We start from the raw sequence: 23,228 nt of genomic DNA, 5'->3' as shown, positions 1-23,228 counted from the left end.
GCTTTATAATATTCATTGACAACCTAAAGTTCCAAGTTTCAACAAAGTATATAGTCATAAATAGTACATAAATAAAGGTGACAAGGATTTATATTATAGAGGGGCAAATTAGTAATTTAGATTTTTAAGATAACGCACTGGATTTTTTTTATAAAAAAACTGAGTTTATATATTTCGAATAAACAGATATTTATCCCGAAAAAAAAGCTATTAGCTATCTAAACGGGCTTTTATTTCGGGATAAGTTTTCATTTATTCCCAAATTATGAACGCATAGAACTTGTAGGCGGATAGGAGTGATCTTAAAACCACACGACTTCCGATGCATAAGGAGGGAGTCCATCGCGGACGCGAGAGCGCTCAGTAAACCCGATTAGATAAACTGTGCGGATTCCGACTCAGTCGCTGTTAACCGACTCCTGATCCGCGATGGCAGGGTGAGGCGACGTGTAATTAATAAGAAAACGATATTTTATATTAATATAAATCGAAGTAGAAAATGGGGAAAAAGTAAAGAAAAAGGAGGAGACTCGAAAAGAAAATCACTTTCCGCCATCGAGAGGGCAACGAGGGGGGGAAAAGACGTAAAAAAGAGGAAAAAAAAGGAAAAGAAAAGAATTAAGGGCAGGTAAAAAAATTATCGAATCCCCCCCTATCGAAACCTTAGATTTCAAATCTGTTCCTTATGGATATCTATGTGATTTCTCGATCTCATTGCCGTGGTTTGGAATATGTTCCTTTTCTTTTTGATTCGATTTTCTAGGGTTTTTCAAAGGTTTTGGGTGGTTTGAGAGGAGATTGAAGAACCGTGTGATCTCGATCTCGGAGAGATGACGAGCACGCAGAAGGAACTGGAGGATCGACTCTTGGAAGTGGGGAACAGGCTCGCCTCACCGCCTTCCGATGTTGAGGAGCTCCTCTCTCTTCTCGACGTATGCCTTTATTGCTTTGTTGTTTGTTAACAGTTGAGGCCCCTTTTGTTCTAACAAGTAATTGTCATTTGTTGTACGCGTTTTCTTTATTATTTTGGTTAGATGTTTATTTTTTGGGATTGAAGGCTTGACTGGTGGTGTTTTTTTTGTTTCTGTTATTCTTGTTAGATGATTTTCTTCATAATGTGGGTTTAGTTCATACTTGTTATTATGTATTGATTTTCATAATTGTCATTATGTATTGATTTTTATCTATTTTAAATTTTGGATCCAGTGGAAGTTAAAATGATCGAGCGAAATTTTATAGAGAAGCTGTGCTCTGACTCTTGGGCATACTGACTATTTTGTGTACGATTGGCTGCTTCATATATACTATTTGTAAGAGTGTTGGTGTTTGACGAGTTCTTGCCTGCTGCTTAGTGCTGATGTAGGAAGCAGAACCTTTGATATCAATGAGTGGGATTTGCAGCCATCCAAATTAAGTTTATAAAGCCAGTAACTTGGACTTCCATTATGATTCTCTAGTTCTGCAATCTTTGATATATTTGTGTGGAACCATTTGCCAATCCATTTTCATTAGCTACTGTTGCAGAATGGCTTTTCTGGAACTTTATTTTCTTTAGACACTATATGGAGATTTGTTTTGCAAAAGGAAGCTGTTATGCCAAGTTTGAATATGAGATATCGGAATAAGTAATTTAAAAGGAGACACTGGACAATATAAATCTGGTTCTATGGCATCCTTGTTTAGGTAGGACCACTTTCTCTAATGTTTGAATATATGAACAATGATGACTTCATCTTACCTGCACGAAACAATTGGTGTGGGACTCTATTTTCTATTTTTATTTTTTCTGTTTCTTTTTTTGTTGTTGAAGGGAATTGGAGGAGTACAATGCTTTTAAAATTGGGGCCATACACTAGATCAGTGGGAAGATTGTAGTATCATGTTCTTAGGATTGTATCGAGAATCGTAAGATCAAAGAAGAATATAAAAATATGTTAAAAGATATGTTGGTCATAGGGTGCATCTCTTGTTCAGGAGAGAACCTTTCAGAATCTTGAAATTGAATCTAGAAAAGGTTGATGACATAATCTTTTGTACAAAATTATACAAACAAAATTGTAATCCTTGGCTGAAGTCCATGCAGCTTATAATTGCTCGCAAGAAATTCCTCTTATTCTCCTCACTCTGAATACTGACGGGTTGATGGGACTGTACAAGGTTTGCTGACATCATTACCTTATTTATTTGTGTTCTTATTAGCCATTCGATTAGCAACCAGCAGCTTGTATCTCATATTTCTTTATACTTGGGATTTGAATCTGGAACATTGTCCTATGATTTTACCAGATCCGGATCGAGTTCTACCATGATCCTACTCCTTATCAACTCATACTGCATAAAGATATCTGGATTATACAATCTTACCAGTCAGATCATGATTTTGACAATCCCATGTTATCTATGTGTTGTGTCACTAATTGTGTTTTATGATTATGATCTGTGACATATTATCAATCATGTTTTTGAATAGCACAAAAGTCATTCTCTTTTCTGTTGAATTTAGTTTCTCTTGATGACCATGTTACATTGGTTGCCGCAAATGGTTATTTATTATTTCTACACTTGTTATTTTAACATAATAATAGTGAATGTTAATAGGTCAATTTTGTTTTTGTTTTTGTTCTAGCATATTTTAAATATGTGATTGTCTTTATAAGATTAAGTCTTTTGAAATGGCCTACTTTTTCAATTTTAAATACATGATTGTCTTTATAAGATCAAGTCTTGAAATTGCCTACTTTTTCAATTTTACTGTAGGTGATCTTTCTTCATATAATTTTCTACTTTCTATGTGCAGCAAACTGAGTGCTTTTTATCAGAAGTTGACCAATCACCATCTCAGTCAATGTCTAATGCACTTCATCCTGCTTTGAAAGCATTAGTTTCCAAGGAGCTTTTTAGACACTCTAATGTGGATGTAAAAGTTGCTGTGGCCTCATGTGTAAGTGAAATCACTAGAATAACGGCACCGGATGCACCATATGACGATGATCTAATGAAGGTTCTTTTATTCTTGTACTAATGTTTTATAAAGTCTGGTCCTTCTGTTTATATTAGTGCAGAAAGCTATTCAAATTTCTCATTTATTTTCTTAACCTTGTAGTTTAAATTCTTTTTCAGGAAGTATTTCAGATAATTGTGGAAGCTTTTGAAAATTTAAGTGATCTTTTAAGTCGTTCTTACGCAAAGAGGGTTTCAATTCTTGAAACTGTTGCGAAGGTTCGGTCATGCGTTGTGATGTTGGACCTTGAATGTGACAATCTGATTCTTGACATGTTTCGCCATTTCTTTAAGTCCATAAGGTAGAATGTCTACTAATGCTGTACAATTTTTGGTGCCATGTTTTGTTACTTATCTTAGCTTGTGGTGTTGCATACTTGTTTCATGATGTGAACAAATTCTTTACTTCACAAATATTTGTTGGGTAACAATTCTAATCCATTGTTAACCAATGATGATATTTAAAATGGATTGGTTTGGTTGGGTTACGTTAAGCCATATCCGCACCCGAATAAAAATGTTTGTGCTTTTGGTTGGGCATTTGACTTGTAGCACAAAACTTTTATAGAATGCATTCTCCAAACCAAGCACTATCCTTATGCTTGATAATCTATAAGCTACTTTGAGGTGCCATTGCACAGATGGAGTAATATATATCTATGCCATTCTCAAGGGATCAACCATTGCCATATGTTCTTTTTTTCTTTTAAAAGTTTGGCGTGGAAGTGATGGGCGAGGAACAATGCCATGGCCACTTCATTATTTGACTGCACATCACCATTTGGGGTGGGGATTGTAATAGGTTATAGAATTTTAGGAATTATTATTTCTTTTTAGAAAATTATAAGATTTAGATTGGTCATACATTGTACATGTTCTAGGAAATCAGGAATTGTTTGAAGTATCAACGATATCGATATGTATCGCCAGAAACATATTGCTTTCGATTGTTGCCAATTTGAAACAAGGGATGAAATTAAGGAACATACTAGGTTTTTCCTTGGTTTCGATCTAGCAATGGTCATATCAGGCTTGAATCCAAATTGGACATCAATTAGTGATGTATACTTTCGTCGTTGTTTCTTTCTCTCTTTCATTTTTATTGTTACTCTTGTTGCCTTCTCTTCTAATACCCCATACACTTATTTTTGTTGTAAAAGTATGATAGGGATCAGCTTGAGATACTCGAGCTCTGATACTAAATTGTAACGACCTAATTAAGGATCGCAATCAAATCAGCCCTAGACAACAAATAAGCCTTTGCTGTCCATTTGGAAGCGGTGTGCACCAAATCTAAGATTTATATGTGGTAAATGGTAGATGAATTTAGTATATGTTTGATTTAGATGATGGTGGAATGCGGATAATGGCTCTAGTAGGATTGTGCACTGTGAGAAAGAGTACCAGCACGGTGAAGGGGAAAGCCTTTATGAGGAGATGACAAGAAGGAAAGAGAATGATTTCTAGATGATAAAGAGAAAGCTAGAGAGATGGGAGATAAAGAGATTGAGGAAAATAAATTTATTTAGTAAGCATGCCGAAGATACAAGCCGTGTGACCCTATTTATAAAGAATAAAACAAAAAAGTCCTAAATTGAATAAGAAATAAATAATTAAACCTATCTAAATTGCCCTCTAATTCTTCCTTAGATTATAACTTCGTTTTGCCCCAGATAGATTTTGAATCCGAAGGAAGTCCGACTATGAAATTTGTAGTCATGACGGCAACGATCTAATTCATTTGATTTCATATTATTCGGACATTCTTGAATATCTTATTTGGAGCTGCGCAGGCTATAATTTCCCGCAATTCAGGGATTAGACTAATTTTATATTTAGACTCAAATCAATCTTGGATTGTGTCAATCCAACATGCATATATCCACATTGCCCTCAAGGTGAAATATAATCTCTGTTTGGGAATCCATAGATCGTTTGATCTCCTTGGAATCCAACTCGTTGAAATAAGTTGTTATTTCACTTGTATTGGGTTGTTGCGATAGCACATTTGTAGCTCGATTCTCCATTCCCTTTTTGTATACTATTTCATAGTTGATTTAAGTAGCTTGAAGACCTGAAAAGTAAGGTAATCTTGTTGATGAATGCGGATAGTGAAGTGATGATCGATATGAGCGCTATTTTGTTACAACATGAATAATAGCTAACACCTCTCCAGGTGCTAAGGCTTGAGTGAGAGAGCTTTGCTGAGGTTGGCCATGGGTCAACCTTTGCATGAAGATAGCTCCAATGCTAACCATTGAACCATTGCACTTGACCATGAATGCCTTCAAAAAATAGGGTGATGCTAAAATGGGGGTGGATTATATGAGTATATGACAATTAGGGGTGGCAATCGAGTTGGGTTAGTTGGGTTCCAGTTGGGTCAAGATAGTACAAACACGAACACGACCCGTTTATTAAACGAGTCAAATTTCTAAACACGAACACGACCTGTTTAACTTGTTTAATAAATTAGTTGTATTCTTTATACAACACAGTCAAACCGTTTACACGACACAATTAACCCGTGATTAACCCAATTTACTTTGACTTGATTCACCCATTTACAAGATTAATGCGATATTTTTTGGCCAAACTTAATACTGTAATACATCATTTTTTGACCAAACTAACAAAAATAATATAACACATACACAAATCTAGCAGAATTAAGTAATATTTAGCAGCAATATTTAGTAACATCGGCTTCCGGCGGTGGACGTGTCGTCGGAGTTGGTAAAGTGGCGGCGGAGATCAAGGTATCAGCGATGGCGAGGCTTCGAGAGTGGATATCCATGGTGACGGAGTCCTAGCTCTTGCTCCCATGGTGGTGAGGCGAGAATGCCTCAATGCTAAGCTCTGTCAGGTACTCGACGCTAGAGAAGTTGTAGTATACGTGAGGGTTGCTTCTGCCGACGAGCACACTGTCGTCAAGGAGCAGCACCGCGGAAGAGTGGTAAAGTCGAAGAGTAGCACTGTAGAAGTTGTACATGTGAGGGTTGCTTCAACTGACGAGCACATAGCCGTCGAGTTGCCGATTTAACATATTTGTGCCTCGGAATGAATTTCTTGTCACAACAGAAGTATAAATATTTAGCTCTTTATTCCTCCACTTAAGTTGATATAGGGCATCATGTCAGACTGTGAGGGACCTTTGTAGGACTTTGGAATAGCCCTAGCCGCGGTAGCTTAGCTATAGCTCGCTTGTTCGCAGCGGTCGTGGTTGGTTGCTCCGTTGTGGCCACAGGTGGCTAGGTACTCTCCTGCATCTCTGTCCCCGTCCATGGTACTTTTCACCCTATTTTCAATGCCCACATCTTCTCTTGTTGATCCCTTGCTGTGTGGAAGTTATTCACAAACTAAGTAGGCTGAGTCGCCTTAACTTCAACTTAGACGTCGGGTCGGAGTTTGCTTATGAAAGTGCTTCAAAGAGTGGATTCTGGCTATCCTCGAACTCCAGTTGAAATCCTTTCAAACACTTCTTGATAAGCTTGGTTCGAAGTTGTTTGAACAAGTTTCGAGAGTGTCATTTTGATTTCCTTGTATCCTAATGGCTCGAATCGACGGTCGATTCCTTTGGGCTGATTGGAACCACTGTATGCCAACATTATCTAGGTGAAAAGAGGCCAACAAAATCTTGGAATTTTTAGGTGTGTCTTAATAAGAGAAGAACTGCTGCACTTGGTAGGCCCAGTTGAGCGGGTCGCTATCGCTGAACTTAGGAAAGTCTAGTTGTGCGAATCAGCCTTGAATTGTCATTTTGCAAGTGTCCCTACGTCCATCCTCTTTTTGACCATGGCAAAGCATCTCCATTGCCTTCTAGTATAGTCGCCAAATATCCTAATGCTCAACCCGTGACATTATGCATAGGTTTGGGGATGTCGATGGCCGTGGGGGTGCATAACTTGTTCGCAAAATTTTCATTTGTTCTCTGCTTTGGAGTGGGCACCAATGACGCATGATTTTTTTTTGTCTCAGAGGTGAAAGAGCTTTTGTTGGCCTTGTCTTCATGTTGAGGCCGTGGTGTGGTTGTTGGCCTTGGGTTACATGTAGGTGTTGCTGTGATAGGCTTAGTTGTCGATCCAACGGTAGGTCTAGATTTGATGTTATTGGTGAGGGTGGAGCGCATCAAGGCCCTAAAGGTATGAGATCGTGGTATGATATGTTCCACTTCTCCATGTGGTTGTCCTCAATCACGAGTTTTATCAAGAGCTCGGGTGGTGGGACATATGGTATTGAAGAACTTAGATTTGTCATATTTCTTCTTACAGACATGACTCTTGCTCTAATACCAAATTGATATGGACTGACTTGTGGTACTCGAGCTCTAATCAGAGACAACAAATAAGTCCCTTGCTGGTCTTTTAAAAGTGGTATACATCGAATCTAGGGTTTATATGTGGTAGGTGATAGATGAATAAAGGCTAGGGTTGATGTAGATGATGGTGAAATGTGTAATGACTCTAGTAGGATTGTGCACAGTGAGAAAGTGTACCATCACGATGAAGGAAAAAATCCCTAAGAGAAGGCAGCAAGGGAAGAGACAGATTTTCTAGATTATAGAGAGAAAGCTAGAGAGAGGAGATTGAGAAATTGAGAAAGATAATTTATTCAATAAGCATGCCTAAGATACAAGTCATAATACTCTATATATGAGATTAAAACAAAACAATCCGAAGCCAAATAAGAATTAAATAATTAAACCTAGATAAACCGTCGTCCTAACTTTTCCTCAGATTGTAACTATGTCCCCCTTAGATAGAGTTCGAATATGAAGGAAATCTAAATATGGAAGTTATATATCATGACGTTATCATTCTAATCTATTTGGTTTCATATTATTAGGACGTAATTTGAACATCTTGTGAATATTTTTTTGGAACTACGCAAACTGTTATTTCCTGTAATTCAGGGATGTAGACAAATTTCTTACTTAGACCCTAATAAGATTTGGGTCATATTAAAATGGTTGTTAGCCACTTAGCCTGGTGGCTTTGGGCCATCTCTTGCAAAGGTGACAACGGCGATGATCTCAAGTTTCAGTTAATCTATTTGGAATTCAATATAGTTCTTACTAACTTTGCATTTCTTCTTATGTTGCTAGGATACATATTGATTTTTTCCTGACCACCAATACTAATATTTAGAACCTTGATTTCAGATATATAGATCTTCTGAAGTTTTGCAGATAAATCGTTATTCGGAAATTTAGTGCTAAATGTGAATATGATGTGAGCATAGTTTTGTAATTAATGTTCCATGGTTACCTTTCTCTCTCTATTTATTTTGGTTATTTAGATAAATATCCAAATAATGTTATTCATCTATTTTGGAGCTTTCCTATTTGAAATAAGAAGATCACTTTCCTTTTGAAATAAGAAAATCATTTGTTTAGGCAAGGCCTAAAAAGTATTTACCTTTCTATATAAAAGCAGACATCTGAGTAGGTGACATACCAAATTGCAATGCATGCAATCCTCACGTGCCAACCCAATCCACTGAGACCGCTAAAACCTCATTTAAAACACTATTCTGACAAACAAGTTTTGGTGAGATTGTGAAAAGAAGGGTTTCGGCAGGGTGGGCCTGGTCGGAGGGAGGGGGGTGAGACTTCTTTCTCATGTCTCCTGTCAATTGTATGCTCGACGAGCTACTGTTGCTACAAGAAGAATATTTATTTGTCTCATTCACAAATATGCCCTTCCCATTATTAAGATATTAAAATGCATTTCCTATTAAAATGCATTTCCTGAACTCAAAGCAAACAAGACCTAATATTCCCCTTTTATTGTTGGTTGAGCTAATTGCATACTGTCTATTTGTCCATCAATTTATATTTAGCAGATCTTTTTTGATTTGATTCTACCTTTTCTTTTCTTCTTTTTTCTAATCGTTATTTAAATTTCAGTTTAAGCCACCCGGAAAATGTTTTCTCTTCAATGGAGATCATAATGACACTCGTAATAGAAGAGAGTGAAGAAATTTCCTCAGAACTTGTCTCCTGCCTGCTTGATAGTGTGAAAAAGGAAAACAATGTAGGTTCCATCGATATAATTTTTCATCTTCTAATTGCATGCATATCTATAATTATTTGTTTGCCTTTACCTTTGATTCATTTTTTCAGGAAGTCCGGCCACATTTGTTCAGACTAGGGGGGAAAGTGATCAGAAACTGTGCTTCAAAACTACAACCAATCTTGAGGGAGTTTTTCCAATCTGCAGACACTCATTTGAATGATTACAGTAGGATCATTACCTGTTTGTGCCAAGATAGTTCCGATGCTGTGGAGCGCAATGATCTAAAATCTTCTGCCGAAAATGTGGTGTGCCAATATTTCTGCTTCTATATGAATAGAGATGATTCATTCTACATGGCTGTGTTTTCAATGTCTCTACATACGGTTTCACATATTTTTGCCCTACAGAAGCTTAATCTCTTTACAGGATTTTTTTTTCTAGTGAGAATCTTTTGAAGCTTGGGCCAACCTCGCTTGTAGATACGAGATTCTATATATTTGTATATATATTACTGTAAAATGTGTACATGAAACATTGTTGTCAGCACAGATGATAGGGTGCACTTAGTTGTGTTATTGGTTGTGGGGTTGAGTCCCTCCTGCTGCATGCCATGTTACTTTTATTTTCCCATTGTAACTTCCATCATGCCCATGTGCGTCCATGCACGTCGCCTGCCTTATTTATTCTAGCCGACTAGCCAAGGTAGAGTAAATCCCAAGCGAAGCTCAAACCAATCATTTACAGCTCAACTCGAGCTTGGTTCGTCAGCTCCAATAAATAAGGCTGGTGAGCTGTGTGGACAGCTCTTTTACAACCCTAGTGATGGCCGAAAAAAGATGCAACCATATTTTGCTGTATTAGTTGGTTTATCATGTTATATTGATTGATGAAGTTGTATGATGCAATTGATTTGATTTGTGATGGTAATTTTGTTTTTCAGGCAGATGATAGCAAACTATCTGAGAGGACTGTTTCTGATGAACTACCTCAGGTATGCATCTATCAATTGTCTGCCACATTTTTGATTTGGTTTCTATGGTTGAATATTGGATGTCAAGCAATTCTTTTTGCTTTTTTCCACCTTAATCACAGGGATCGTCAAAGTTTGATCAAGAAGTTTGTTGTCCTGAAGAAGTTGCTAGTGCTGCAAACAAGTTATCAAGATCTAAGATGGGCAATGGTACTATTCCCATAGCTAATGGAGAATCTGTGATAGAACCGACTACTTCACCTCAACAGAACCCTGAACGCTCTCGTCGTAGTGGACAATTGAAACGTATTGTCCCAGCCAAGTCTGCTAATTTGGATAAGTCGGACCCAGTTTCTCTAAGGCCTCACCTGAATGCCAGAAAATCAAGGGGGAATAGAGCTGCTTCATCTGCTCAGTTGACAGAGACAATTGATCATTCTATTGTTGATAATGATAAAGAAAACCCAGTAGCTCCTGGCAGGAGAAGAAGCCGTGGAAAAGAAGCTGATAGTGCACTTGTTGATAGTTCTTCTGGCAAAGAAGTAGAATCATCTGTGTCAAATCCTGATGAAAAAGATGAACTTCAACCTCCTTCAGGGAATGGTGACGGAGCCCTTGATGTTGCGCCAGGGTCAGAGACATCTGCTAAGAGAGGTGGGGGTAAATTGGCAGCTGATCAGCTTGCTTCTTCTAAGCTGAAGAGAGGTCGGAGGAATAGTCGCTCACAAGATGACATGTTACCTACTAAACATTTGGATTTTAAGGATTCAGATGGCACCAGCGGTTCAGATGGAAAATTCCTTGGACACAAAGTTAATAGAGGGCATTATGAGAATGCTAATTTTCGGGAGACATTGTCGCAAATGGATAAAACACGATCTGCAGGAAAGGTTAGTAAGGGAGAATCATCAAGCAAGCGGAAAAAGTCCAAATTTAAGGAGGAGAAAACCGACACTGAAGGAGATGCAGCTGGAGAGCTTAGTCTGAATGTAAGTGATCATGCATGAATCTTGTCTTTTTGGAGCAACAATCATGATACTGCCTGCTATTTCTTCGGCTATTAGATTACGCTTCTTGGTGGATATGCTTTGGTCTCTTTTTGCTTGTTTCTTTTTTCTTTTTCTAATCGAGTCACACACAATTATTTTAATTATTAGAGCTTTTAATAGCCACTATCTCAACGATTGATCATAGTATGGGAATCCTAGGATAATCATATATTGTATGAGGATTTATGCTTAAAAATATGAGTAAGAAGAAGATAAAAACAATTTGTTTTCTAGTAATCGATTATAATCACTGATTGTTTACTATCTAGAATTTGTTGGGTATGTCTAGCTGAATGCAAATTTAACTAATTGAGATGAGATTGCATGGTGAAGCACAAATAAGGAGATAATGTGAAGGAGCTATATTCCTGATTTTTAGTATGATGTGAAAGAGATGATAATGAGTATAAGCGAGGAATTATTACAAAACTTACTTAAATGCATCACCAGTAAAAGTTTCCATGTGATTTCCAAAATAATCTGAAAAAGAAGGCCCTTGAAGGCTTGAACTATAGGATAAATCAATGGCATAAGAATTTAGACTTATTTTTATCCACATGGAATTTGAAGGAATAAAACATAAAATTGCAGTTGAAGTACCTGCTTCGGAAAGTTCCACCTAATCACAAATTTTTACCAAAGAGAGAAATGTCGTCAATGAAAAATAAGAAGCACAAGCCTATCTTTGCAAGTATTTTTGCTTTTGCAAATGATTACTGCTCCAAGGACCTGTACTTTGAGTAAGTATCAATGCATCTAGACAATGTGGAACCCAAGACATACTCTTTAACTGGAGAAAATGAATGATGCTGCTAAACCAGTCCTTCGGAATAAGATTTTGCTGGTGTAAAGCATTATAAGTTTTTACGAGAGAAATTTTGTTTTGAAGGAAATACAATTTTTTAGAGGAGGAGATAAAGGAGAACGACCATTCTATGAAGTGATCCAAATCCTATCCGAATTGTAATATGTGACTAAATTTATGCTGGAGAAGCATTGATAGAGAAACATCAGGGTGAGGCTTAAAAAAGCTCCAGGAGATTCCTATACTTTGGGGTTATTCCATTATACGGAGCGTGCACTTTCTGAATCAAGGAAAACTACTCTGATAAGAGGGTGCCTAGCTAAGGCTTCAATAATATAACTATGGAATTGGAGGGTGACTTTCAAGGATTACATCTAACTGTTATCTTCTTATCTGCATAATGTTGTGACTGAAAAATGTAATTTATGTTAACATGCTCTTGTAGGTTCTGCATTTGCTGCTTTATTGCATGCCCTCATTTTATTCGACGCCTTATATCCTGAACCTAAGTTTTAATGTTCTCTTGGTTGTCCTATATCAGCAGGAAATGAAAAATATGCTTTGAAGTTTTAGTTAGTTACTTGATACATGAATCATAATATATTTTACTTTTCTGAGGATACATTTTCTTCTTTTTTTCTCTTTCTTTTTCAAAATTGTTTGTTATTGTTAAATTAGCTATTTCATCTTTCCATCTTAGTGAAACTGTAACATGCTTGCTTTCATTGTGCTATATTAGCTTTATAATTTTTACTTTTCCTTGTCCCACCATTTTTCTCTTTTGCTTTTTTGTTGGTCCAAAACTGGTCATGTGGATACTACTTTGGCTGGCCTATTTTGGGTGCCAATCCCTATTTAATAGATTTTCTGTAGCCTTACTATATGTCATTTCTTCTCTTCTCTTTTCCTAAGTCTAATATACTGATCATCACCCCATTTCCCTGGTTACTAGTATGACACCGTGTCATGGATATTATCCGATTATTGATAGTAATATATAGTCCTTTTACTATAATGAACGATTGACGATTTTTTTTTTCTTGGGTATCCTAACTTTGGAAATGGTTTCTCCAAAATTTTCTATGAAGGCACTTCGGAAAGATAAAGGCAACTTGGGAGAGATTGGTGGACATAAGACTAAGAGGAAGCGAGGTCAACAAATGGAAGAGGTATCCTTGTCTACTATTCAGTAGTAATGTTAAAATAAAAACATAACGTATCAAATTTTAACTGCAATGAGGAGAAATGAGACGTTTTTCTGTATCAATATGTATGTTTGGTAGAGGCACATAATATTGACTTTTGTATTTTTATTACTTTCAGTATCTAAAGCAATATCACTCTTATTCCGGTTTCCCTTCCCTAGTATATTACTTTATTAATTTTTGCTAGTTTAGAGCAGTATTTTGAAAAGCAAGAATGGCAGCCCGCTAGATGCGGGTTGGGTTCTGCCCTAAATCCATCTCTCTCGAGCGGCAAGTCGCGGCGGTGGCAGCAAACGGTAGCGTGAGCTCATCTGCATCCCTTGCCCTGTCCCTCTTTTTCGTTGCGGCTTTTTCTCCCTCTTCGGCGATGAAGTGCTGATCTATCTCTCGCTCTCTACTTCCCTCCATTTCAAACTTTTTTTTGTGTTTTCAATTTTGCCCCTGCTATAAATGGATGATAGGTTGGGATTTGTAGTACTGAATTCGAGTCGGGTGGCAATTGGGTTGTGTTAAGCGGATTTGAGTCGGGTGGCAATTGGGTCGTGTTAAGCGGATTTGAGTCGGGTCAACTTCACCCTAATACGAACACGATCTAATTATTAAATGAGTTGCATTTGGTAGACACGAACACAATCCGTTTATTAAACGGGTAGCACGATACGAACACGACCCATTTATTAAATGGGTAACATGACATGACCCGTGTAACCCGTTTATTAAACGGGTTGTGTTAACACGGCACGACCTGTGTAACACTACACGAATAACACAATAATATTTAATTATTTACTATTTTACCCTACATAAAAAAATAATTATTTATTGATTTACCTTATATAAATTTTCTATTATACAATAATCTCTTTTCAACTCAAAAACTTATATAACATAAAAATAATAATTCCAAGCATGGATGGCCGTGCCGGCAGTGTACTGGCACATGGCACGAGGGGTGCCGCACGGCTCCCCTCCTAATAATTCCGCTGCTCGCCGTCGATCTCGTCGTTGAGCTATCTGTTGCCGATCGTCGTCGCCTGTTGTTACCGCCTGAGTGCGTCGGGTGACAGCTACTGGCAAAGGCAATCGACGACGACAACGGTGAAGGCGAAGGCGAATGTGAGTATCACTTTTTTTTTCTTTTCCTCTTACGGTATGGCCGGCAAGTGTCGTGGCACGTGCCGTGCCGGCCGGTGGTCGGCATGGTCCGTGCCTGTGGCACGACCATCGTTGATTCTGAGCGTTATGCCATTAACCATACATCCAATCCTAATGCAAATCCATATAACAACATCCAACTGCTAGATGAGTGCTGATGGGCACAACTCCTTGCAACTTCTCTATCACTAAAAATTCTCTTTAGACTAACAAAACGCAAAAGTTTATTGATGTTATAACTCGCAGCTTAGGCTGCTTAGCTCTTCGAGGCTTGCTTTTCCTTGGCTTCTGGATCCTTAACACCTTTACAATCCTTTTGCCCTTCTACCAAAAATGCTCGAATAATTCAATGAGCAAACAAATGTACTTAGCCTGCTGGAATAGGCAAGAGAAGGGAAAGAAACGATACAAATCACACTGCAAAGTCTGCAGCAACTATGACTATTTAGTATTTACCTTTCCCTAATGGTACTCCAAGATGAAACCCCGCCGTAAGCACGGTTTATGGTCCCTCAGCTCCTGGACAATCTGGACCTCTTGTATTCAGCAGGCCTTAGGTGAGGAATCTGTAAAGAAAAGAACATAATTTTGTAATTATAAGGATGCCTAACAGTCCATCTGAATGAACTGAGAATTCAAATGCAGTAGAAATATATTATATCCACTCAACCATGTTCACTCTTATGAGCCTAAGCAGTTTTGCACTTCATAGGAAAGATCAAACTAAATAAAACTGAATATGTAACACAATGTAATGGTGGTATCACCAAAATAGTTGGGGAGGAATTCCTGTACTATGGTAAATATAGCAAGGCCCCCTCTACGAAGTAGACAAACGCAAATGCTGGTTATGGTCAATGTCCTGCAAACTATACACCCATTTCTACTAACCTACCCAGCTATGTATGGAAAGACCTACTCTCACATGACAATTTAGAATTTTTGCCATGTTTTAGATTCAATAGATACATAGTTCTTAGATAGAAATTAGATATTATGATTGTCCACTGGTCCTTAGCATTGATTCGAAGTTAAGTTCACCAAATAACTACCCCTGTATAAAATAACCTATTCTACTTTGCATTAACCATGCTTTAGCTAACATTGCTGTAACTAAAATACGGTCTCTAGTGTAGTAGGCCTTAAAAAGATAGGAAACTCCACTAAATTAGACCCTGAATCTAGCTTATTACTTCTAGAAAAGAGTAGTTCCCTTTTCATGATAGGAAATTCCTCCAACCTTTGGCATAAGTACTAGATACTAAAAACTTGTAATATTTATACACTTTTGAAGGCGACATCACAACAGCAGCAACAAAATTAGAGAAAACCAAGTGATTAAAACCAGTTAAACAACTGATCGTCAATACAAATAAGTGCAAAAAGAACCTCGGGTTCGGGAGCTGCGGCGGCGGCAGCGATGATGGCCCGACAGACAGCAACGGTGAGGTCTGAAACACTTAGACCTACACGGGGTGAGGGCAAATGATGAGGCAGCCGACAGGCGGAGACGCTTGGAGCAGACGACAAGCGTAGAAGGAGGCAATGCAGCAGACGGACACGGAGACGCTCGGGGCAGACAATAGGCGGAGACAGAGGCTTCGCGGCAGGCGGCAGACGAAAGTGGGTGAAAAAAATTCCCTTTCGATGAGGCGGATGGAGAGGAGTGGAGAGTGGTGAGTGGGAGAGGCGTGCGTGAGTGACTTAGAGTAGGTGTAGTTAGGGTTTTAGTTTAGATATATAACGGGTTAGCTTGACCTGATTAGATTAGCAAACGGGTCAAAAGGGTTAGTAGTATAAACCCAAAGATGACCCGATTATTAAACATATTAGGCGAGTTGACCCGTTTACCACCAAACTCTAATTAGACTGAACCAAAAATCGATTAAGAGCCGGATTATCGTGTCGGGTTATCAAGTCGGGTCAAATTTTGCCACCCCCAGTATTGAATGGTAGTATGTGGATTTTTATTTTTTAGCTACTTGTAAGTTTAGCTTTAATTTTTAGAATATATTATTATCATATAAAATTATTTTTAATTTGTTATATATTAAAATACTACACCGTTTTTGTGCCCTTCTTCTACCTAGGCGCTAGGCAGTGGGATGACCGCCTGTAATGTGTTGCCGCCTTTCAATAATCGATTTCACCAAACACATGCATTGCCAGTTAACAAATGGTTGTGTATATATTAGCTTCCTAGTGAAAGCTTTGTTATTCTAGTTTCATAATGGAACTTCTGTTATTTTAACCTACTTTGCATGTCCAAAATAATGAAAAGTAATTTGTTTTTTAAATGAAAGGAAGTTCTGTATTTTATGTCAGTCAGCTTTCGATTGTTTTCTCCATCTCTGCCACATAATGGGCTTTAATCTAGAAGGTGCATGCATGTTGTATCTGCTCTCTGGTTGTGCTAGAAGCCTAGCTCTTATATTTTGGTTCTGGAGGTTTTCATGCTAAGAGTTAACAAGAAGTGATTTGCTTCACGAGTCACCTATTCTGTTTTTTCTCACAATCTTCCTTTCTATTGTAATTTAGTACAATAGTTTTTAATTCTGATACATTTACTTGTTTATGCAATTGCCATATGACAGATTTCTGCCTCAGCACAGAGTGAAGATCTGGATGATTGCCTTATAGGTTCTAAGATTAAAGTTTGGTGGCCGGATGATAAAAAGTATGCCCAGACTTCACAGTAGATATACATTAGTATTTACTTCCATTCTCAGCTTAATTGGAGTTTTGATACCTTATTTGAATAGCCATTTTTCCAATTATTCAGAATAAAGTTTTCAGATGTAGATAACATTTTAGTTTAGTTTCTTGTGCTTATTCGGTATTCTTATGTTACCGTTCTTTTTCTTGCATTTACATTCTGACCCTATAAGGCAATGCATTGGTGAAGTGTTATATATTATTCCTTTCTAGAATTTTTATTTGCCTTCAACATGCAAAGCTTCTTTCTATATAGAATTGTAGATAGCAGTCGGAATGTGTTAGAAGGTCGAATATTTTGATTTGCAAACTGCAATGTTTGGAAAACTGGTGCATGCACCTGCATTTATCCGCACAGGCACATTTGTGGATATGATCCCTTGACCACAGCATAAAGCATCCATGTAGGAACTATGGATGGTCAAGTCACACAACGATTAGGTATAAGTACGTTAAGCATGACATGCTTCTTGCGTAAGCTTACTTGAGACCTTGGCATGATCTTTATTGTGTTATAATGCCTTATAATTGGGTTAAGTCTATACAATTTTGTATGTTCTCTTTTCTTTTTTGAGGTTGTTATTCCTTTTTAATTTATGGTATTCTTCCACTAACAACCTATTGCATTTGCTAGAAACATTGAAAATAATTAGTAAGTGTGCGCACCTAAAAAGGAAAGCATCTTATGGAACTAACTCACAAAATGACCATTTCATTTTCTGGGGAAAATGATTAAACTGCAAGCTGATTACTTTGACTCGGGCGCTTGTGGCATCAGTCTAGGTTGGATTGTCAGGTGGTTGTCTAGCTGATTTTTAATATAGACACTACTCTGTTGAAGGTTAGTGCTAAATCTAGGAATCATATTCTTGTATAAGAGTGCTCTCAATCTAATGATAGCCTTCTGAATGAGGAGTTTTAACAGTATATTTTGCATAAATGCTGAAATTTATATCCCAGTAGATGGTAAAACAAGTCACATGAAAATTTTAAATAACTCCTGTGGTGAGATGATGGTTGATGAAATCTGATGGATACCTCGTGCAATTCATGAACATCTAACTCAAGTGAATGAGCTTGATGGTATTTTCATATGATCTTAAATGCAGTCCATGTTAATGAGATTTGCCTCTTTCTTGTTGACCATATGAAAGCCTAGAAACTGGAAATAGGTAGTCCAGAATTTCAGAATCCAGACTTCTGATCAAGATTATTCTGTGAGAGGTTAACCTATTACCTGTTGGTTGTTACCTTGAAAGTTTCATTAGGCAGAAGATATTTTAATATATTTCGCTCTTCTTTAAAACCTTTCCTTTCACCAATTTGATTTGCATCCTTGTTAATTTTTGTTTCATCGAACAAAAGTACCCTTATCTCTCTGACAAAGCTGGTTGTGGTCCTCACTGGCTACTTGGAGATGACATATTGACATGTCTATTGACAACATGAGCTGTTCTAGATTCACTGGTGTAAATTTTGGAACAAATTATTAGAAGTTATCAATCATCCTTTACCTTTCACCTCCAGCTTTCAAAGTACTATGCCAAAATTGGTTTTTGTATTAACAAAGTAGGTCTTAACTCAGAAAATTGTTGGCACTCGGCAGAGGTCTTATATTTTTTACACGTTGGTATAAAGTAGGTCACTGTTCGTGTATTAGTTACTTCTTTTGGTTTATGTCATGGTGAGTGCTAGTTTTTTCTGCACTCATATCAACCAAGCTTGTGAAATTTTCAGCTCTAAATATTTCTAGACCCCTAATTGCTGAATACTAATTTTCGGTTAACTTAATATCTATTGGGCTTCTGCTTCCTTCTTTGTTACTGTGTTGATTTCTTTTCTTCAATTGCTGATGCAAGATACAAAAATAGCCTCGAAAGAGTGGAATCATTCATTGGATGTTTCTGGAAAGGCATTTGTTAGCCTTCTCTGAGATAGAGATTTATAAGTGTGAAAGCACAGATAAATATCATATTCAACTGATTTACCATCGTAGTCAGATGCGAATTGAAATATGATTTTCTTATTATCTTTTCAACAAATTGCATTTCTTGATTTTGCGAGTAGAATAGGATACCTGGTTTACTAGGTACAATAGGATACCTTGTTTACTAGCATTTACTAACATATTCTTATTTGTTGATTGCCATCTTTCTCCGATATCTGCAGTTAGTAATTAACATCATCTGTTATTAAATTGAGATATGAGTTAATAACTTCATATTGCTTTGTATTAGTATGATCACATTCCTTCTCAGCTTTTGAAGTGTATTTTGATCTGCAGGTTTTATGAGGGTGTAGTTAAGGCATTCAATCCTATTACTAAAAAGCATAAGGTAGGTAGAGCACTGTTATACTTGATTTTAGAAATTCTTATTGTTTGCACATCTTTTAGTCTTCTTTCTTTCCCCCACTGTATCCAGGTTGTTTATAATGATGGTGATGTAGAAACATTGCTTCTCAAGAAAGAACGCTGGGAACTTATTGAAGGCAGCACCAGTAAAAATGGGGTTGGTGAACATATCCTTTGCTAGGTTATTGTTTTCTTTTCTTTGGTTTTTTTCTTTTAAGATTCATTTACTTGTGTGGCAGGGGCAAGTAAAAGACCTTTCAAGTCCAGATGGTGCGTCAGAAATGTAAGTTTGTTTCTTCTGAACCGTGCATGCAGAATTTAATTATAATTTACAGCTTCATTTGATTTTATTGAAATGCTGCAAGTGTATAAAACATTAAGATATTTGTTCTGCACTTGTACATGGTTTTGTTTTTCTAATACTTTGGGAAGCATGAAATAGCTATTTTGTACTCTTGAAGTCTTGGCTAGCAGTTGTTAAACTTAGTCTGCAGTAATAAATATGCATATACATATAATCTTGCTAGTCTCTAGTTTTTTTCCTCTATGAATGGATGTGTGCTTTTCTATGCACTGTTAGGCTGCTCAAGAGTTGAAGACGAACTTCTCCTTTCTTGTGGTGTTAATAACACAGAGGCAGCATACAGAAAATAAATATTAGGGTTCACTTTTCCTTTCATAGTTTCTTCTGGTACTTCATAAATATTCATCTTTCCGGACCCTGCCTTGTGCAATGGGCGGCCTCTTCTTTTTAAAGTTTAAACATTCCTTTGGTGTTCTTTTGGTTGCACAACTTATGTTGTTTGATCTGAACAAAGTTGTGGTTTTAAATTACTTTTAGTACGATTCTCCTTGAAATCAACTTGTTTTGCTTTTCTGATGACACAAATCAGGCCTCAAAGTAAAAAAGCTAAAAGAAGTCTAGGACGTTCACCAAGAGAAGAAAAGGCAGAAACTCCTTCAAGAAGGTAAACAGCTTTAGATGCATTAAAATTTTTAGATAATCACCTTGTATTTTGATCTCAAGCCTCCTATGTTACATTTGGTCAGTGGCGATGAGTTTGACAGCTTTCACATGGGGGATCTTCCAAAGCGTAAGAAAGGCAGACAAAAGAGTCAAGGTTCCTATGACAGCCCTAATAATGCTAAATCATCGGAGAAGACAGCTGGCAATCTTGGCAGCAAATCACCTAAAGCTGGCAGTATTCTTACTAGAAAGCTTGGTCGTCAGTCCAGGGATAACAAAATTAGGGATGATAGATCCAGGACAAAGTTGACTAATGATATCAATAAAGGTGGCAGTCTTTCCGAAGATGATACCCCAAAAGTTGGTAGAAAGTCCGTTGATTCTGCCCGCAAAAGTATCAGCAAGTCAAAGAGCGATATCATCAATTCTGGCAAGAAGGTGAACAAGGATGCAGCTACCAGTAAATCCAATGAAGACACTCCTAGTGCTGACACAAAATCAGGAAGCATGACTGCTCCTAAAATTGGACATGGATCCAAGACAAGTGGCTCCTTGGGGAAAGCAAATTTAAAGGTTCAAGAAATTGATACTTCTGGAAAGATGGACTTGGGAGCTGCTGAAGCACAAGAAAGTGAGGCTTCCACTGGAAAAAGGCGGAGAAGAAAACGGCAAAGTTGACTGTTGAGGTGATGTTCGTTCGCCAAAAATAGATTTTGAGTTTCCTAAGTGTTGGAAAGGGCCTATTTTGCCTTGTATCTGAGCAATTTCCTCTCCAATTTCTGCACCGATGGTTACGAAGAAATAGCTGCCAGATATAGGAATGATGTGGATAAGGGGTTGCGGTGTTCAGCTTTAGTATGTTTCCTGATATGGAGCATACAATGCTGAATTTCTAGAAGCTGACACAGATGCTCACTTAACATAACTCAGAAGTTACCTTGGACATAGTTTACTAATGCCTTACTCTTATAGGCCATTTTGTGAGAGAATGTGATTATGTAGCAGATATGCCTTTGCAAAGAAAAAAAAAGTCAAAACCATCTCTCTCTCTCTCTCTCTCTCTCTCTCTCTAGCTGTTGCTATGTGTTTTGTCTTGCACTAAACACTCACTTCCCCTGTGTCAGCATTCTTTTTATTTGTAGCTGTCTGGTTATCTGGTTATTATTCCTCTTATCTCTCTTTGGTAAGTTTGTAAAGAGTGCTGAGTTCTTGATTGTTATTGCCATGATTAAGCCTGTTCCATGTCTTGTATGTGGAGCTATGTTAAACAGAAGTGCCTATGGTGAATGTTTACTCGGCAACCTTATAGGATGATGATGACTGGTTTATCGTCCAACTGCAGACATATTGATGACATTTTCCATTTCTTTTCTTCTGGGTACATAACAGTCGTGGGTGCAGGTATTGTGATTCTTTTAAACTGAGGTGTTAATTTCCCTTGACATTCTTTGGTCTGTTTGCTGTCCATCTTGAGTTCTACTTGGATGCAAATAAAGGATGAAACCATCTCCCTCTTGGTGCTTTGTTTAATTTTCTCAGCTTAGGTGTTCCAAAATTTTCCTTTTTGTGAGAAATTACTGGGATTAGCCAGTTATGAATTATAAGAGAGAATGTACGAGAGTTAAATGGTCACAATGGAGAATGAAGAAAAGGGAATGCTACCATGTCCATTTTCACCGTAGCTCATAGTTTGTATGCAAGTGAATTATAGCAAGCAGGCAAATGGTTGTTTTTATGCTTTCTGCCTTCTGGATCTTTGATATCCATGGTTGCATGTTCAGTAGTACCACAGTAGCTCCTTGAATGTGTTTGTATGTATGATTGCTTATTTGACTTGAGATATGGAGAAAGCCACTACTTCTAATCTCTCCCTGATGGTGGTTTTGGTCTTGCATGCCAGTCAATGCTCCCTGGGTGTTGGCATGCACTGAGAAAATTTCTCGTAATACTTTCTCGTGTAGTCTGAGCCTCTGATTTCTCCTAAACTAGTTCTGGAATAAACTACTTTTATTTTATGGATGAGTAATTGACATACAAAAAGTAATTAGAGGAGAAAAATAGCCGATTGTGAAACCATTTGGTCAGTGGAATTTTTATTGATTGACACAGAATAAAGTATACAGTTCATACAAACGAAGAGCAACTTTCTTTTTAATTTGGGACTAACAAATGACAATCTTACGCGTTATTCTATCACCCCACATTAACCAAATGTGACTTAAAGGTATAAAGAGAAGCAGAATATCTCATTAGAATAAAAACTTGATCTCTGAAAGCAAAATATTTTTCTAGAGAGAATCCCTTTTGAGAGACCCAGAAAGGATATTTTCTGAAAAATCTAGTGAATATTCCTCTGTCATATCTTTGCGCTAAGCATTGTTAATTAGAGATAATTCTCTAAGAATAAAGTCTAAAACATAGGGCTCTAATTAAAATAATGAAAGGTTGTCTGTGAGCTGTTATTTTTAATACTCTGATTAAGTAATAGAACTACTCCTTGTTATTAATGGGTTATGTGGTTTGTTTTTGACTAATGATCTTAAAATGAAATTTGAAACTTTACATCCAAGTTTTAATCCTCTGTGGCCCAAAAACAGCCCACTGGGCTTTTGCCAGCTCATACGGCCCGGCCCGCAAAGTTTCGACCAATGATTGCAATCATTGTGGATAAATTAAGACTAGCCATTATCTTTTAATCAAAAGGTAGTAGAACCATTGCTTTATTTCATTCAAAGAGATGTTTGCTAAAGCCAGAACAGATGTCTTTGGTGATATATATGAAAATAAGAATCATTAACCAACCTTATTCCCTTATACTGAGAATGAAAGAGAATATTAGCTGAAAGAATAAGCTAAAGCATCTTATAAAAGATAAGGAAAGGGTATTCAATCTATGAAATAAAGCTACAGATATTGTTTGATATATATATATATATATATATATGTGTCATGCATTCATATCAAATTATTAGCTAATTTGTGCTTAATTCTT

General features: G+C 37.2%; 1 protein-coding gene across 2 annotated transcripts; it reads left to right on the top strand.

Moving 5' to 3' along the window:
• The first annotated feature begins 333 nt into the window (after positions 1-333).
• Positions 334-21,409, top strand: LOC140799917 (sister chromatid cohesion protein PDS5 homolog C-like). Of its 2 annotated transcripts, none has more exons than XM_073154466.1 (15): positions 334-628; positions 764-932; positions 2,798-3,001; positions 3,121-3,302; positions 8,909-9,035; positions 9,125-9,322; positions 9,958-10,008; positions 10,110-10,976; positions 12,930-13,010; positions 16,796-16,878; positions 19,201-19,252; positions 19,340-19,426; positions 19,509-19,552; positions 20,163-20,237; positions 20,320-21,409. In XM_073154466.1, the coding sequence occupies exons 2-15, from the start codon at positions 831-833 to the stop codon at positions 20,912-20,914; spliced, it is 2,748 nt and encodes a 915-aa protein (XP_073010567.1). In that variant the 5' UTR covers positions 334-628; positions 764-830; the 3' UTR covers positions 20,915-21,409. The 2 variants fall into 2 exon arrangements, with proteins under 2 accessions (XP_073010567.1, XP_073010568.1); XM_073154467.1 differs by having other exon boundaries at positions 522-628; positions 9,125-9,319.
• The last annotated feature ends 1,819 nt before the right edge of the window (positions 21,410-23,228 follow it).

The sequence above is a fragment of the Typha latifolia genome, chromosome 13 (genome assembly GCF_019914945.1).
Source record: "Typha latifolia isolate L0001 chromosome 13, TyphaL0001v2, whole genome shotgun sequence".
NCBI classification, from domain to species: Eukaryota; Viridiplantae; Streptophyta; class Magnoliopsida; order Poales; family Typhaceae; genus Typha; species Typha latifolia.
This window is presented reverse-complemented; position numbering and strand designations above follow the sequence as displayed.